General features: G+C 35.6%; 1 protein-coding gene across 1 annotated transcript; it reads right to left on the bottom strand.

The window, feature by feature from the left end:
- Positions 1–3,555: 3,555 nt before the first annotated feature.
- On the bottom strand, positions 3,556–17,085 carry LOC120326611 (uncharacterized). Its single transcript, XM_039392932.2, has 8 exons — positions 16,971–17,085; positions 15,128–15,204; positions 13,942–13,954; positions 11,701–11,931; positions 9,998–10,179; positions 8,951–9,050; positions 8,024–8,135; positions 3,556–6,538 (listed from the first exon to the last, which is right to left on the bottom strand). Exons 1-8 carry the CDS (start codon positions 17,041–17,043, stop codon positions 6,229–6,231), a joined length of 1,098 nt encoding a protein of 365 aa, XP_039248866.2. The 5' UTR covers positions 17,044–17,085; the 3' UTR covers positions 3,556–6,228.
- Positions 17,086–17,899: the final 814 nt, after the last annotated feature.

The following is a 17,899-nucleotide window of genomic DNA, read 5'->3' as shown; positions in this document are numbered from 1 at the left end:
GTTATTTTGCTTCAGATTTTAAAAAGGTTATAGGCATGCTAAATAATAAAAGCATGCTGTTATCCATGGGTTTCACTATGAGTTTTTCACACATTCTTTCTAAGTAAAAACGAGACTTAAGCAAATATCGGTAAGCTGCGGTACTCAAACGGAAATTCGTTTCTCGAAGATCCGAGCGCGCCGCCGAGTGAGATGACGTCACCCGAACCGCGGATCCCGGCTGCCTCTTGGCCATTCAACAAGAGAGCGATACTTCTTTACGACTAACGCAAGAGAGGTACCGCCACAAGATGCGCAATTTTTGATGACGTCGTCGCGCACAAAAAACGAATGCCATAGAACCCACACAAACTTGCTCAAACGTACAGTGACTGATATAAAAAATAAAAAAAACTATATTTTTATTTTTATCATGTTTATATTTTTGAGAAGACAGAAATCTTTTGAATTTTGCTTTGTCTACATCTGAATAAGTTAAGGGCGTAAAGGTCAACCCCAGAGTGTTTAACCTCTGTAACATAAATAAGATGAACAATCCATTACACCATTGCGCCGCTTATTGCACATTAACATGCGTTCGATACTAACAACACTTTTTGTTTTGCATTGATATGACATTTCATGTTACTCAAGCATAAGTACTATATTCGCTATCGTTATCAGTTGGCCGGCTTACCAGTGCAATCTGCCTCACCCAGAGACTGTAAGCCGTGCTAAACTGCAATAACCCAAATGCCCACGCATGCAAGGCTCTACTCGTACAAAAAGATTTGAAACTTTTCATAAAAGTTGCCAGACTCAGCATTTTGTAATCTTTTTTATTCTACTCATAACACTGCTCAATTTGCTGTTATTATATAGTATATACATCTTTAAAGAAAAACGTGAATTTACCTTCAGATGGCTTTAACAATCTCAATTCAAGATAACACTGCAAAAACTACCTTTGTAGAAAACTTAAAAAGCTACGTATGTCAAATAGGTGTCTACCTACAAAACTAAAGTTTTGAAAAAACTATCGCTGAAAAAACATACAGAATATGAACTTACAGAAATGACACTTCTAAAAAATTTAATGATATAAATTTTTACATATGCAACAAAAATCGCCTGTCAGTACTCAGTACTTATTGACTGGCTAATTCCCAATTTTCGTCGAATATTTGCCTGCAACAAGATAAAATCGCAAAACCCATCGCTCAAAAAACTCGTTCAAACACCGCAAATTGGTCTAGCATAATATTTACTTACGACTTGACTATTGTCATCTTCTCTATTTAATAGATCTCTTTCAATATTATTCATTCTTACAAATATGTACGGGTTTTTGTACGTACAAGCTTGAACATTGATACTAAGTATAAATGAAGTTTATCCCATTTTAAAATCATATATAGAATGAAATTATACTGAAAAATGAAGTTAAATTTACATGCGATTTTTGGTATTGAACGGTTAAAAACCTAGATTAGTGTTATGAAATAGGGAAGATTTGATAAAATTTTATCAAGACCACTGGCAGCACGAAATAAAATCGTTTTCTATGATATTTCTGCAGGCTGTACATGCAGTTAAACTAATACAAATACGAAGAGTGGTAAAGTAGACGATACATAAATCAACCATGCAAGATTTCAATGATTCGAATTGGTAGATTTAAATCTTCAAACTTGATCATAAATGAAACAAGATGGCACGGATTACAGCTCAGCTTCATACCCACCACTTCACTCATCAGGATGTATTCAAATGATTTAGAAAGCTAGTCCAAGCAAAAAATATCGGTACTCCCGAATTACGTGAATCAAGATGGCGGATCCAGGTATAAATACTACGGGAGTCACTTGGCTAGCCACCGAACTCGTAATAGAAATAAAATAAGGAAATTGGGATAAAATTATTGCTTAACCCAAACCTGGTACACATACTACGTTCCAGTGTCCGCCATCTTGCTTCACATACTACGGGAACACCTTCAAATTATTCAGAAAGCTAATCTAAACTAAGATATATCATTGGCCCGTTGGCCCGTTAGAACACTTAGTTAAACTCGACTAATTCCTTATGAAACGAGCAAATACGGCCCACGATAACGAGTCTCCTAGACTCTCTTGACTCAAGATCGACACATCTTTACATGTTTACGGTATTGCCGTAATTTCAAGTAGTATTTGATAACTTTACTGCATGGCGTAGAAATTATTCAGTCTAATTTATTCTGACAGAATATATCAGTCAAATTCACGCTGGCGTACATTTATGAAGACAATTGAACTTTCCTTTGAACTCATAAAATGTATTAATCTCGCCACATTACGTCATTGCTATTAAAATTAGTCTGTGTATTTTAATGGATTCAGACTTAAAGTAGAGACCTAAATTCGGGGAAAAGTTTTGTTCTACTATTAAATACTTTCCTATCGTTTTAGATCTTAACCATCAATTTAACGTAAAAGTATAACAGATGAGGTATTTATGCATAAAAAATTGGGTTTTCTAATTATGCACTTTGGGTGGCAAGGTGGCCAAGCGGTTAAAGCGTTGCCTTAACTGTTTTGCCATCACAGATTACACCTCTCGGCTTCAAATCTCTCATCCAGAGTGTGATAAGTTTGGTTGCGTAGATGATGCGGAGCTGGTGTAAAAGGTGTTAGTAAGATCGTATAGATACTTTTAAAATTTATACTTTTTAAATTGTTTTTAGGAATTCATCAGTTGTGTTTTTCGTGCTCAGCATGCAAAGGGTTAACCATTGAAATTTCCATCTGCCACCGATATAAAGTATCGCGTAATTGGATTACATTTGTTATGGAGAGATAACTTCATTTAATCCGAGAAAATTGGGAGATAATTCAACTAATTAACCCGATACCCAGGAGAGCAATATTAAGTTTAGCGTGATATAAATACTTTGCGAGGGGGAATTGTTTATATTTCTGAGAATGTTGTGTGTTCATTATTTGCTATGTATTCATTGAGAGTAATACAAACAAGATTTCCAGCAAATTCACATTCATTTTTTTTTTACCTATGCCCCGATTTCCTACGCAGCCACGTCACCGAGCTAGTGAAAAATATGTCCTTGCATTTTCTCGTTTGGCAAATACTTTAAGCCAGGGGTGTGCAACGGGCATCCCGCGGGCCACAACCCGCCGCGCTGAGCGATTTAGTGTGGTCCTTTTCAATACTAAGGTGTTTCCCCATCAAGAATAAAATCTTATTCCGACAGTTTGTGTACCTAAAGGCGATCACATGGGTAAAAATACATATTTTAAACGATGATTTCTAATGTTTCATAGCAAACAAATCAGTTACACAAATGATATGTCAACCAATCTTGATCAGTACAAAACCAAGCATTCCTTTAAAAACTAAAGTTTTCTGTCAAAGTGACCATCTGTCCTACAATCGCATAATTGGATCACATTTGTTATGAAGAAATTTATTTAGCTCGAGAGAATTGTTTATGAAATTAGATAATTCAATCTTTAAGTTTTGATTTTGATACACCATCAACAAAACAGAATTTTTCCAATCTGGAAGTATATTGTTGCATTACTTGAACGCACCAATTAACATGTTACACCCCCCCACAATCATATGCATAACCCTAATGCTAAATTAAATGATACGTTTTTATTTTGATACACTATCAACGAAGTAGAATAATTTCCCCAAATTGAAAGGTATTTTGTTGCATTTTTTGAAGGCACCAATTTACACGCCCCTCAACAAGCATAAGTATAACTTAAAAGCTGACTCATCTATGTCAGTGCCAAAGCATTTGTCGTGATATAAAACAGTTATGAAGAGATTTCGTTCTAAAATTTATTTCATCTTTATTTCAATAACAAATTCAGGCGCTTCAAGAAGTATGTGTACCAATATAGAGGATATTAATTTTGTTCGTCTACTTTACATCAAGTGTAGAGGAAGTGTAGGGGAGTTATGTAGAGGGCCGAAGCCTATAGGCAGGGGGGATATTCACTTGGCTAACACAGACAGTCCTCGAACTCGTAATAGAACTAAAATAAGAAAAACCCGAATAAAATTATGGCCTAACCCTAACCTGGTACACATACTACGGGAGTACCCAAATTTGAGGTTTTAATGTGAGATACTAACCCTGCTGATTAGTGAACTTGGCCTCCTTTCCAAATAAACCAGAGATAGAAGAACCACAGAACAATCGAAAGCTGATTATCTTACTTTGATCTTATGTATGAAGAGGTTAATTGAGCCGACAACGACAGATTCGCAACTGCGAATGAAAAACGTCTGCTCGCTGCTTTATGTGGAAGACAGCTTGTTAAAGTGGTGTAAAGATGATTAAAAACCCATATTCGCCTGTAAAGTCGCTTTTGCAAACATACGTTGGTTTGCTCTTTTCATTATGCGATTGGGTAATTTGTGATTTGGATGATCTTTATATTTAAATTGTACACGTATTTTTTTAAAGTATCTCAAAATTGGTAGAATAAAATAAACTTGGACGGAGCAATAAAGAAAAGCGATAGATAACAAATTCCGTAAAATCTTGTAAAGTAGCAAAGAGTTTCCCTTAATTCAACTCGAAATAGAAATTCGACATTGAGTCGACTTGATTTTCAAACCTAGCTAAAAATAAGATATAAAAGGAGCACAAATTATAATAAAAAATTATGTGTAATAAATGTGATCGTCAGTAGAACTTAATCATAAGATCATCTCCCATACTAATATAAACCAGAAATTGAAATTAATCCTGGCAGAAGGGTTGCAAATAACCATTACCGCTAAGGTATATATATTGGAATGGATTTGCCTTCTATAAGATGCCGGCATTTAGATAGCGATTGAAGTATAAGCGTATCAGCAAGCATATCTTTGTACCTTATATCAGGGCTACTCAACTGGCGGTCCGCGGTCCGAATCCGGACCTTTCGAGTACGAAATTCGGATCGCACCCAATTCTTTATTTTAAATCATAAGCCCCACTTTTGAAGTTTCCTTTTATAAAATGACTTTTATAGTTTTGAATATATATGAAAAGAACTATAACACCATAATAAGCAATTTCGATTAGCTAATAATCATTAGCCGGTCGAGAAAGTGTGCGTTTAAGGATGCCTAAATATGAATTCTGAAAAGACCGGACCCAAATAATTTTGAAGTTTTGTATGCGGATCTTCAGTAAAAATAGTTGAGTAGCCCTGCCTTATACTACAAATAACTTTGTAACTTTAAGCCTGAGGATTCTAAAATATCTAATTGACAAGTTAGATCCTAACAACTAGCGGGTCCATTCGGAGGCCGGGAAACGTGGATTTTCAAGTCTTGTGGGTCTAAAAAAAAGCGTTCCAAACTTGTACGAAAAATTTTAAGGTACAAAACATTTACATTGGATATTTTCTAGACCTTCCTCATGGATACGCCCCTTTTTACATGGAATACATGAAAAATAATATGAAAAATGAATCAAATTCAATGTTTACGAATTTGGATCCATCAACCAGAAATAGAAATTAGTTCAGGTAGAAGAGCTGCAAATCACCATGGACAGTCAGCGTATTTTCGTACTTGAACAAAGCTGAGGAAATTGAGTAAATTCACAGACAAAAGGAAAAAAAAAAGCAGACAATAGTTGATGCTATAATACCCTTGAAATAGCGAGAAGAGTCGTCGCTTAATAGTTACCCAAAATGTGAATGAGAAATTGAATACTTATTATCTGCATTCATGTTGTAACTTTGAAAGAAAGGGATCAGACTGAAAAGTGGAAAGTTTGCAGCTCTACCATGCCATCTAGTGTTTTTAAAAATAGGGTAATGAAAACTCCGCTTCTTGGTTGGATTTTAGTATAAGTTGCAAAGTACGGTATATATAAAAGTTTTGATAATATTAACAGGAAAATTATTAATAAACGTAGGAAATTACAATACACCATTAAAAAGAGAGCGACGGATACATTCAGAATAATCGCTTCGTGTCAAACCAACAATTGGTACAATTTTTGTAAACCAAAAAACACAAGTTCGGTTAAGCATTATAGTCTCATGGATTCCAAAGAAAGTAAAAACCAAAAGCAATGGGCTCTTGAGAATGTCCTTAGAAGGGGTATTTTATACAGGCATAAGGTACAGTAGCTGGGGATTCGTTGTTCCGAAAACAGCATGAACTAGGACAATTCATCAAAACTGGTCTTTTATTTAGTTCGTTTCCATTGACATATTATAGTAAACATCGAATTCACTGTAGATAGAGTCTCATTTCTATTTTTTCAAAATTCCAATTCTCACTATCTGTCTTTAATTTTAATCCGGAATATCCATTATAAGGCCCATTCAAGCTACTGACTTTGGTTTTATTTTTTCCATCCATGTTGAACCACCAGCCAGAGCTCTCAGGACAACCATTTACTGTGACATTTCTAACACTGAAAGACATATTCTTCATGTTACTGAAATACTCTGCCAGTTCGGATTCGGACTCAGATTCGGGTGTGACTGAACCACTATTGAATCGGTATGAACTAGAATTGCTTCCCACAGTCGCGTTCCTGTAAGATAATATAGAAAATATAAGATAGTATAAAATAAGTATTTTCAAGTCCGTGTAAAACAAATAACGGGTTAACTAATCCCATACTCGGCATGGACTAGTAACCGAACGAGAGGCGTGGTTCCGCATAGGATTAAGCCGTATTATCGGGTTTCCTCTTTAACGGGATAAATATGTAAATCTAATTCTAACCAACCATTGATGCAATTTTTGTAAATCAAAGAGCCTAAGTTCGGTCGGAGTTCGGAGTTTCAGAGATCGCAGAAAAATTCAAATAAAAAGAAATAAGATATTTTATCGACTTTCCTCTCCCGGGTAATAAATATGTGAATCATATTCAATCATTTTTAATCAAAAGATATTGAAGTGAATAATTTGGCTCAGTCATAGAAGGGACCACGATAATGTCGGTTTTATTTGACTCTCAATTATATACCATTTAGAAACAATCCACATGCCTCGTTTGTATTTTTTTTTAAATAAGCTTCAGCACCTTGTTCTGGTATTGAAAAAAATATATGTTGTGTTTCTATGAAGGAAAGTTCATTTTACGAATTCGAGTGATATAAATTTTGACTCCGTCTTCAAGTTTATTGAAATACCAGTTCGGTTCGTATTTATCAAGACACTAAAATTCCATTTTTACTCGCAGACTCCGAATCCATTTCGGTAGCTCTAGATCAGGGGATCTCAAACTTTTGGGGGTATGGATCCCGTGATGAGGTTGACTGGTATTTAAATGAATCTAACTCTCACGGATAAATTATAGTAACGCTGTAGTACACGGAGCGCCTAGGTTTCTCTCACGTAGCCCTGACTCCGCATATGTAGCACGGTAATAACCTATGTTCTAGTCCAGATAACCGGTGTAAATCAGTGGGTCATTTTTTCTTATCTGGGGAAGTTAGGTATTTTTTAGCCCTTAAAAATCAATCCTACATAAATTAGACAAAAATACAAGCGCATAGTTTTACAGGAAAGGGAAGACGGGTGAACTAAGTCAAGTTATTGCGCAGAAACAGCCATGGTTCTAACGAAATATAGTACGTAAATAAAAGTTAAAAAATCCTATTTTAGTCACTGTTAGAACAAGTGAGTAAAGTTTTAAAGAATTTACCAATCAACATCACCCTCATAGATTACGTTGAGGAGCTTTGGGCACTACCATAGCTTTGGGTAATCGACACAAACCACTGATGGATTGATTACTCTTGTAAATATATATCTTATAAGTAAATCGTACACAAAACACAAAATATCACATGGTTTTACTGGGAAGGAAAGCTGTGGGGAAACAAAGCGGATTATCGAGCTGCAACATCCAAAGTTGTAGTGTGTAGACTAGAAATGAAGAATTAGTGACTTTAGTCTCGTATTACATTTTGAAGCAGTTAGTAGAGGGATTTTGCTCAATTTCACCCTCAAATTTAAATTAAGAATCGATCACCTCTTATCACTGAAAACTAGCACTATGTTTACTCACATAAATTTAATCTTAATATTGTCATCATCCTTAGATCTATCTTTGTCGATCAAAACAATCTCGAGAGTCCGGTATTTTCCCAAATACGTCAGATCATGGATGGTTTCAAGACCTGCAGTGAAACAGAGACAACGAAAGTTGTAAATAAAATGGCTGTTGCAATTCAAAAAAGCTAGTCAAACAATATTTCTTAGTAAACACATGATGTCCCTATGGTGCGTTTAGAATATTTCCCATTATTGAACTTTTTTTAAAAACAACAACAATCAAGCAATAAATAAATTTTTACAGGCGCGTCATGTATTTAGAGAGGGCGTTACAAATTCCACATATTCACGTCACGAATGTTCCTCTCTGGGAACTTGGTTGTTGGCATGTCGGACTCAGCCATGTTGGCGTATAGTAAATACCTCAGATACAAACCTCACCACTCCCACTTAATAAAGAGTGTCATAAATTGGGCTGGTTATGTGCTGATGAGAAATATAACGATTCTCCCATTATATAGTAACATACTATATGACAGTGGCCTTTGTATACCGTGATTCACTGAAAATAAGACCTTCTTGTCTGAATTTTGAAAATGATGTTAAAGATCCTCCAATTAAAATAATACCTAGTCGAAAATCTTCATAGAAATTTATGAGTTTATTAACTTGCAAGACATTCCAGTGGATGATGATATGATTACTTGTGAATAATCCATGTTTAGCAGTTTTTTTTTAATGAAAACGTTTTATGAATTACTAAATAAACATTGGTTTTCATATTTTGTGTATTGGTAAATATCGTATCGGAAATCGTCCAAAATAAGCCCTAGTGTAATTTTTCGAAAAAAAGAGATAAGACCCTGTCTTATTTTCAGGTAAACACGGTAGCACTTCAACAGCAAAATATTTTGTAAATTATCGTCTTCAAACTGCATACCTAGCCAGAAATTTCCTTTTACCATATCGCCGAATCCAGCTACGTATTCATCCAAACTTCTGTCGAAATTCACGGTATTGTCAACCCGACGTTGTATCACCTAAAATAAAGTATAATCTCAACAAAAATTACCAGCTCAAAAGTACTGTGGAGAATAGAAGATTACGCTGATCTGGCTGTGTTTACCAGTTCGTTCCCATTGACAATGAATACGTGCAAAAGGATTGCCGAACAATTATTACCTCATCCGCAGGGGGCGCCCAAGTGTCAAAAAATACCAATTTTTTTATATTGCAAGGATTGAAAAACTCGACAAACAAACTTTTTGCACGAACCACCAATTTGGCAATGAATACAAATCATTATGTTATCTCCAGTTGTTCGTATCAGGTTTCATATCTATTCAAAGTCAGAAAAAAACATCGACATTACTTAAAATTAATATAATTATGTCGTATGGTTCCATTACATTTGAACCCACGTACATTTGAACCCATGGCAATTGCACCTGTAGGCTATTGCACCTATGGAAATTTTTTTGTTTCACGGATGGCTAAACCCATACTAACCCTAACCCATGGATTTTAGCACCCGCATATAGAGTTACCCGTGGATATACGCATGGGTTCAAATGTACGTGGGTTCAAATGTACGGTCACCATGTATGTAGGATAATGTCGTATATATATATATATGTTCGATCGCTTACAAAACGCTTTCACCAGCGCAGTGCAGTGCAGTGGATGACTTCAATTGTTTATTAGTATAAATAATAGTCAACAATATTATATAGGAATAACATATTCTGCCTCCACGAAACAGTAAGTATATTTATAAGCTTTCGTTAAATAATAGTCTGACTTCTTCAGATAAAAACAAGATATGGCTTAATCAAATAGCGAATAGTTATTTATCCTTATTATCTTATCTCGTTCAAGCATACTTGTGGCAACTGACACATACGGATCCGCAATAGAAAGTAAACAAATAGAAAAGACTTGCAGTTCAGTACACAATACCCTATTACAACCAATGTTATACACTTACAATATAAGGTTTATCGTCTCCAAACAATTCACCAGCACAGTATACAGTAACGTTTTCGATTTCTAATATATTCATTTGGATTACAATTCCGTAGGTATATTCTTCTATTATGTGATTTTTGTGATCGTAGTCATTGTCAATGTGCGTTTCAAACATGTTTACATCGCAATTCCCGCATTGTTCTGAAAAAATAAACTGGCGGATGAACTTGCAAATAAACAACAACTACATGAGAGGATATAAGGGCAATGTCTGAATGTCCAAAATGGCGCATCGACTGCATGAGCTGAGGACAGATTTGATAAAAATGTCGGCGGACATCCGTGTCGGGGTTAAGTGTTCTTATAAATTATGAATAAAGGTTGCGTGAATTAGTGAAAAATTTTGGGTGAAATATATGACCATATGACTGAAAATTAGACTACTATTGGCTACAACCGTTTTTGGGTACTGTTAAATTTTGATCGAGTGGTCCCCAACCCCCAAATAAAATAATAATAAATAAATAAATGACGCAATAGTAAAACTTGAGCAAAACTGTCCATATGTACACTTCCTGTTCAAATATACTAATTTTTTCAACATCGACTAGATTATTTTCGTGCGGTACAGGGTTGCGCAGTCGTGGAAAATTTTATCCGACTACGAGCCACTGAAAAAAATAGGATGCTCCCGTAGTATGTGTATCAGGTTAGGGTTACGACATAATTTTATTCCGATTTTTCTTTATTTTAGTTCTATTACGAGTTCGGGAACTGTCTGTATCAGCCAAGTGAATATAACCCCTGCCCATCGGTTTCAGTCTCCTCACACAACTTGATGTAAAGTAGGCAAATAAAATTAGTTACATTCATATTAGTACACATACTTCCGGAGCGACAAAAATTGACTCCGTCTCCAACCCCCCTAGCCTCGGCTTCGATTTGAGAAAAATTCATATCCGACTACGACGCGTGCTGTAAAGCTAAAGTCGTTTGTGGGTTTTTCTTTGATTTTTCTTTTATAATTTTATGTGAGATATTGATCGAAACGAATCTTCAAAAACTTCAAATAGGAAATATTTTAGGTACTCCCGAAGTATGTGAACTAAGATGGCGGACACCGGAACGTAGTCTAATTACCAGGTTAGGCCATAATTTCAGGTACAAATACTACGGGAGTCACTTGGCTAGAACCCGAACTCGAAAAATAAGGAAAATTGGAATAAAAGTATGACTTAACCCTAACCTAGTACACATACTACGTCGCGATGTCCGCCATCTTGGTTCACATTCTACGGCAGCGCCGAAATATTTTATGCATATTAGACAGGGATAATTTAACCTTAAATTAAATTGTATTCAAGAACACGTACGCGTATGAGATGCGAAGCTTCTTTTTGAGGTGGAGATGAATACTAAATCATTAAGTAATGTGCTGGGATTATGTCACATTTCAAAGATTTCAAAATTAAACCAAAAAGTCATTCACCTCACCCCGAGTCTAATATGCTTGTGTATTCGAGTAGTATTTGGGTAAAAACAAGAAGATTCCGACTCCGACTAAACTAAGGAAAGTTGAAATGGAATTACGGCATAAACCTTACCTGGTACACATACTACGTTCTGGTGTCCGCCATCTTGGTACACATAAATCAGGAGTACCTATCTATACATACAATGGCTCTACCTAACTCTAATTTAAATATTATTTGCTTCGCTTACTTGGTTTAGGAAACCGAAGTCCAGTAGAAGAATTTCCAGTGGGAGGTGATATATCTATTACGCATTCCGACTTTTCGGTGGTCATAGGTTCTGTGAAGGCGCCGTCTTCATTATTCTCAGTGAATCCTCCGATAGGGGTTACTGCCGTAGACACTGTAGCCACTCCGCCATTATGTTCTGGTAGATGCTTCCCGATAAATTCCAATATCTCAGGCTTATTTTTGAATCCATCTAAAAAAAACGGAGGTCGAGCTCTGGCTAATTATAATAGCGTTTTACGTAACATATGATATATTTTAACAGTTATCTATACCAGGGGTGGGCAGAGTGTTTGGACAAGGGGCCAAAAAATTTGCCCACTTAGACTGGCGGGCCATGTAAGTGTGACGTGAAAAGTTACATTTCATGAACAATATTGACAGTGTTACAGAAGCAAAAGAGGAAACTAAATTTAATCGCAATCTCAACAAATTCCTTGAGCTAATTTTTACCGAAAACGTCAAAACTTGGTTTTTGTTTGATTGTGGCAGCATCAGGCGGGCCAGATTGAGGTACCCAACGGGTTAGATTAGGCCAGCGGGCCTAGTTAGCTCATGTCAGATCTATATCTTTAAATAAGAATAGAAAATGGGCTAGAGTGCTAGACCATGTACAATAAAACTCATTCGGTTTATCTAAAAAAATAGATGTTTATCCATACAAATTGCTTCTTTCAAAATAGAGCCTTGTTCTGAGCGAAGTCACAAACCAGTAATAAACAAAAAAGTAGACTTTATTGCTGTAATTTCTGAGTTTTTAATAAAGCTCGGTTTATATCATTTTTGGCACCGATACCGATATATCGGCAAATTATAGGTCAATAACCAATATCTATCTATGTCCAAAAACTTGTAATGCATCATGATTTTCTACATATTGTCAAGCAAAGGGTTAACTTTCATCAGTAGAGGATTAATGTGCAAGATTGTTTTCCAGAAAAAGTGATATTTCAAAAAATCGGTTTCTCCGGTCGAGCTTTTAGCCACAAAAAGCATTCGCATTCGAGTATTGTGTATATTAGCAAATGAATAATCTGCATGCAGTAATTTTCATTTTTTAAATGGCCCGAAATCAGAATCATACTGTTTATTGTTATGAGTCGCACATCCACGCTTTCCGTTTGAATCAGGTTACCGTTACACCATAAACAAATACTTCGATAGACGTTCGGGTGTTCCCAATGACACAGAATTCAAATGTTTCCGCGTTGTATATTAAATGCTTTGGCGGGTAACCGAAGAATACCCCCCCCCCCCTCCGCGGAGGAGATTCTTCATTTGGACTCACCCTCACCTAAAATTGTTATTCACTGTTATAAATGTGATAGAGACCATATGTTATCAACTGACAATACCATCTGGATATTGCCGCACCACAAATTTCTGGTCTGTTGTATTTAATTCTGTGTTTCTTAAGCGAGGTTAAGATAAGTTATAATATCGAGGGGGGTGGGGGCAATTACAGCCCGCGGGCCAAATCCTGCCCGTTAGATAATTTACTCTGGCCCACTTGTTGATTTCACAACTAAACTAAAACCAAATTTCAATATTTTAGCTGAAAAATAGATCAAGAAATTTGCTGGGATTGCGATTAAGGGTAGTTTCGGGACGATGCTTATTGTTTTCCACTTTTGCTTTTGTAACACTGCAAATATTGTTCATAAAATGGAACTTTTTACGCCACATTCATATGGCCCGCCAGTCTAAGAAGACAAAATTTTTTGCCCTTGGTTCAAAAACCTTGCCTATCCCTGGCTATAACATGATACTACCCAACTATTCTTTACATACATGCTGAAAGTACACTAAGTAACTTCCTCAGTTCGTGAGTTATGACTGAGCTGAATATGCCGCCAAGTCGGGCATTTCGGCAACAACCTTACCTACAACACAGCACAAATGTTCAAAATGAGTTGGCCACTTAATTAAGACGCAATCAAATCATCTTGAAATTTCAACCGAATTTACAAATCCAGACTACGGATTTATTAAAATATTGACTCCGGTACTCGACTTCGGGTTGTAAACAGTTTTTATTCCAGCTCCATCTTCGAGAAAACCAATTTTCGATAACAAAGACTTAAGAGTACGCAAGACTCTTTAACAAAACGTTAGGTAAATTTTTTTTGAGTCTCTGTAAACAAATTTCATCTTCTTTTATCACAATCAAAATTCTGATAGTCCAACATACGTTCGCACTTACCCTCAAGGTCCGACTGTAAAAACAAAAAAGATAGACAAATTAAATTTCTATGAATTACTGAGCTTGTTGAAAAAGATAAGATTATGAAGCGGTTAGCATTTCATAGCTTCATATTTTGGAGGTGATATCAGGGATGTGAGGTATTAATCACCTCACATAAATTGTCCCCTGTAATGTTTGTATCCGACCAATAGTTGAATGAACTACCGTGTTTCCCAGAAAATAAGAACTAGCCGGAATTTTAAAAAGGATTTTAATAAAAGAACTTCCCCCTATAATAAGACCCAGTCAGTAGCGCGAATTTTTCTTTGACCTAGTCGATAGCAGGAAATCTCTCCTGCACGTTTTAAATGATTAATCTAAAACGTGTGAGAGGGGAAAAGGTTCAATGACTTGATAAAAACGTGTCATTTATAAGGTAATGGATATCGGTTTTCATATTTTGTATCGTAATTCTCTACCCTGAATATAAAAGAAATCCCTCTAAAATAAGACCTAGTATTATTCTTCAAATGAAAATAGGACTCTGTCTTATTTTTGGGGAAACACAGTACCATACGTCTGATTAATTCTCTCCTCTATTCATTGGCTAATTATTTACGCAACCTATTTCACATTTAAGCTTCGGTTAATATTTATAAAGATTCAATGGCGAAAAGGAAGGAAGGAATGGTTTCGATGTAGAATCGCATAATAGATGGGAATCCAGCTGTATGATTAAACGAATGCTAATTTTTTTTTATATTCAAAACTAACCAACAGACTGTCTACATTAGTGGTTCTCAAATATTTTAAGCCACGCCGCCTTTTTAGAATTTGTCAAGTCTCACGCCCGCCCTAAAAATACCTAACTAACAATAAGCTACAAATAACAGATAATAAGGTGAAAGTGTGTTTTATTCAAAAAACACGTTGAACAGACGGGGATAGAACGTAAATAAGTAACGTAAGTTTTAAAAAACAATAAGGCGGGCAAGATCAAATCTAACAACTATTTTTATTTTTAATTATCTTCACGCCCTCTTAAACAATTATCTACGTCCCATCGTTTGAGAACCATTGGTCTTCGTCAAAGGGTGTGTATTAACTTTCGGTGGAATATCCTTGGCTTAGACCCAACTCTAAATTCATTATATATAAACAATATTATTCCGACCGATATGTCATGATAGACTGAAAATCTTACCAATTCAATGATGAATTCCCCGCAATGTTCGTCCTCTTCGCTGCAACTTTCACCAAGTTCGATTCCATCACCGCCATCTTAAAAAAACAAATTTTTAATTTTCCATTATTCGCGATGACGTCATCAAAAATTGCGTGCTCATATATTATCGGCTTTTTCTTTATGTATTGTCATTTAAATCTGTCACAGTTATTTCCCTTCTGTTATAATTGTTCTAAATTCTAAGGAGCTTTCAATTCTAATTTCAACACCTACCCCTTACTTAACGATTTTCTAAGGTATTGGTTTTATTTTATATATATATTTTTAACATGGTGACCGTACATTTGAACCCATGTACATTTGAACCCATGCGTATATCCACGGGTTCAATCTATATGCGGGTGCTAAAACCCATGGGTTAAGGTTAGTATGGGTTTAACTATCCGTGAAACAAAAAAAATTCCATAGGTGCAATAGCATACAGGTGCAATTGTCATGGGTTCAAATGTACGTGGGTTCAAATGTAATGGAACCTCTTAACATATATATTAATTGGCAATTTATGTCGTTACACATATCAACTTAAAAATCTTAAAATTCCATTTCAGCCTATATCATTTACTGCTATTGAAAGCAGGTATAAAAATATACTATAAATGCCCCAAATTCCGAATAAGCATTTTGATTTTGCTAATCACCACCCTTAAGATTTGGGTATAATCCGATTTCTTTTATTTATATATCAATCGATAAATATGCAATTGAAAAAAACATTGAAATTTGACATTGACAATTGCGAATGCTACGTTTTGTGCAATTCAGACCTGCAAAATACTCGAAACATTTCGAAGTTAGCAAAAATGTTTAGTCGAAATAAAGCTGTATTTTTACTTTCCGGAGGCCGAAATAGTCATTTCGAAACATTCGGGATTGAAATTATTTACAGACATCTATAGAGATATCCGAAGCGATATTTATAATTGGTGATTTGTTAACACTCCAAAGTTCTTTCCAAGTTTGATAGCACGGGTTGGGAGACGGACTTTGAGTTCAATTTTCTCGATTGAGAGTAGAATTTAAATCGTTTAAGACATCTACAAGGGTCTCGGATTCTAGATCAATGAAATTGAGAGGGGCATGTAAACACCAAGGTTTTTTTCTATGTTCTAATAACCACGGAAGAGGATAATCCCAAAATATGTGAACCAAGTTGGCGGACACCGGGACGTAGTATGTGTATCGGTTAGGGTTAGGCCATAATTTTATTCGTTCCGCTGTCCGCCATCTTGGTACGCATACTTCGGGTGAGTTGGAGCCGGGTTTTTGTGGAAACCTCAAATTTGGGATAGAAAACTATCCTTTACAGCACGGATTGTTTTGGGCGCGGCTTTAAAACTGCAAGTTGGTATAGTAGATTCAGATTAAGATAATTTATTTTGTCGTTCATGAAATATTGTAACGACAAACAAATATAATATTAAAAGATCAACTGAAATAAACAGATATACAATATTTACGCAATTGACCAGGGCTCAGTCATCGTATCGACGATACCTTGTTTGCCGAGTTGAAAATCAATCAGTCAGTCACATGAAATACCAAAACAAAAACAGGACTTTGAGACACATTCAAGCGATCCGATATCCCGGTGTCACTATAGTTAACGGAAGAAAACCCCTTCATCCACGACAGGTCGCGGTAACCATGGCAACCGCAGATCATTGAATAGCCAACCAAGAGTATTGGTTGTTATTCCATCGCTGCACTAAGAATTATATTTTTGGAGCAGTGCCGCATTCGAGTATACATCACAGGACAATTTCAAATAATTCAGAAGCTAAAGCAGATTCATAAGTCTTACCTTCACATGATCCCGTAGCTTCTGCTCCAAAAAACATTAATAATGAAGCGAGCGCAAAAAGTATGACTCTCATATTTTGTTAAATAATGGTATCGATATGTGTTTATCCACTAAAGGTGCAATAAAATAGAAACAACCCATTTATTGACATAGCATTCCGTGATCACTTTTTAGGCCTTTCGCTAAACGAGGTTCTATACAACTTTCGATACTCCAAAGCAGTGATTCCCAAACTTTTTAGAGTTGGGACCCACTATTTATTACCACAGCTTATGGCGACCTATTTAATTTTTATGACTTAAAACAGAACACAGCAATGGCTAATCATCGCAAAACTACCGTGTTTCCTCGAAAAAATGAGCTGGCCGGAAAATAAGACCTAATGTGAATTTTAAAAATGATTCTAATTAAATCCTACCCTTAAAATAAATTTAAAAAGTGTGGGAGATGAAAGGTTCAATAATCTGAGGTAAGGTGGAGATCACACCACTATTCAAGATTGTGTGATATCACAATTATGATATTTGTTGCTTGATTTTTTATAGGAAATACAAATAAAAACAATGAATGTCGGTTTTTATATAATGTTTAATAAAAAATCTCGTGCTTTTCTACAATGTAATTTTATTTTTAATGTATGAACACAAAAGACCTCTTCTAAAAAAAACATAGTGTTATTCTTGAAAAGAAAAGAAATCTAAATCCTGCCTAAATTTCAGAGAAACACGGTAAGAAAGGCTGTACAGTGTACTAAACTGCTATGCGTGAAAAAGTCACATGGTCATTCTTTGTGTAGCAAATTTTTGTTCGTTTGAGAAGATCGTTAAAAGGAAACTTTCACAAATTAGAATTTAAAACCAATTTAATTTTTTTTTTGAGGATTTACGTAGTCGCTACCGATCATAATAACCAGTATAATTAATCAAAGC

This window comes from Styela clava, chromosome 4 (genome assembly GCF_964204865.1).
Source record: "Styela clava chromosome 4, kaStyClav1.hap1.2, whole genome shotgun sequence".
Lineage (NCBI taxonomy): Eukaryota > Metazoa > Chordata > Ascidiacea > Stolidobranchia > Styelidae > Styela > Styela clava.
Note: the sequence above shows the minus strand (reverse complement) of the source record. Positions and strands in the feature narration are given on the sequence as shown.

Bases quoted from the DNA above. Each gene is read 5' to 3' on its own strand.
- LOC120326611 (XM_039392932.2), bottom strand. From the start codon at position 17,043: ATGAGAGTCATACTTTTTGCGCTCGCTTCATTATTAATGTTTTTTGGA. The intron at 15,205-16,970 runs GTAAGACTTATG...TGTTTTTTTAAG, and splicing joins AGCTACGGGATCATGTGAAG to ATGGCGGTGATGGAATCGAA. The intron at 9,051-9,997 runs GTAAGTGTATAA...ACTTTATTTTAG, and splicing joins GAGACGATAAACCTTATATT to GTGATACAACGTCGGGTTGA.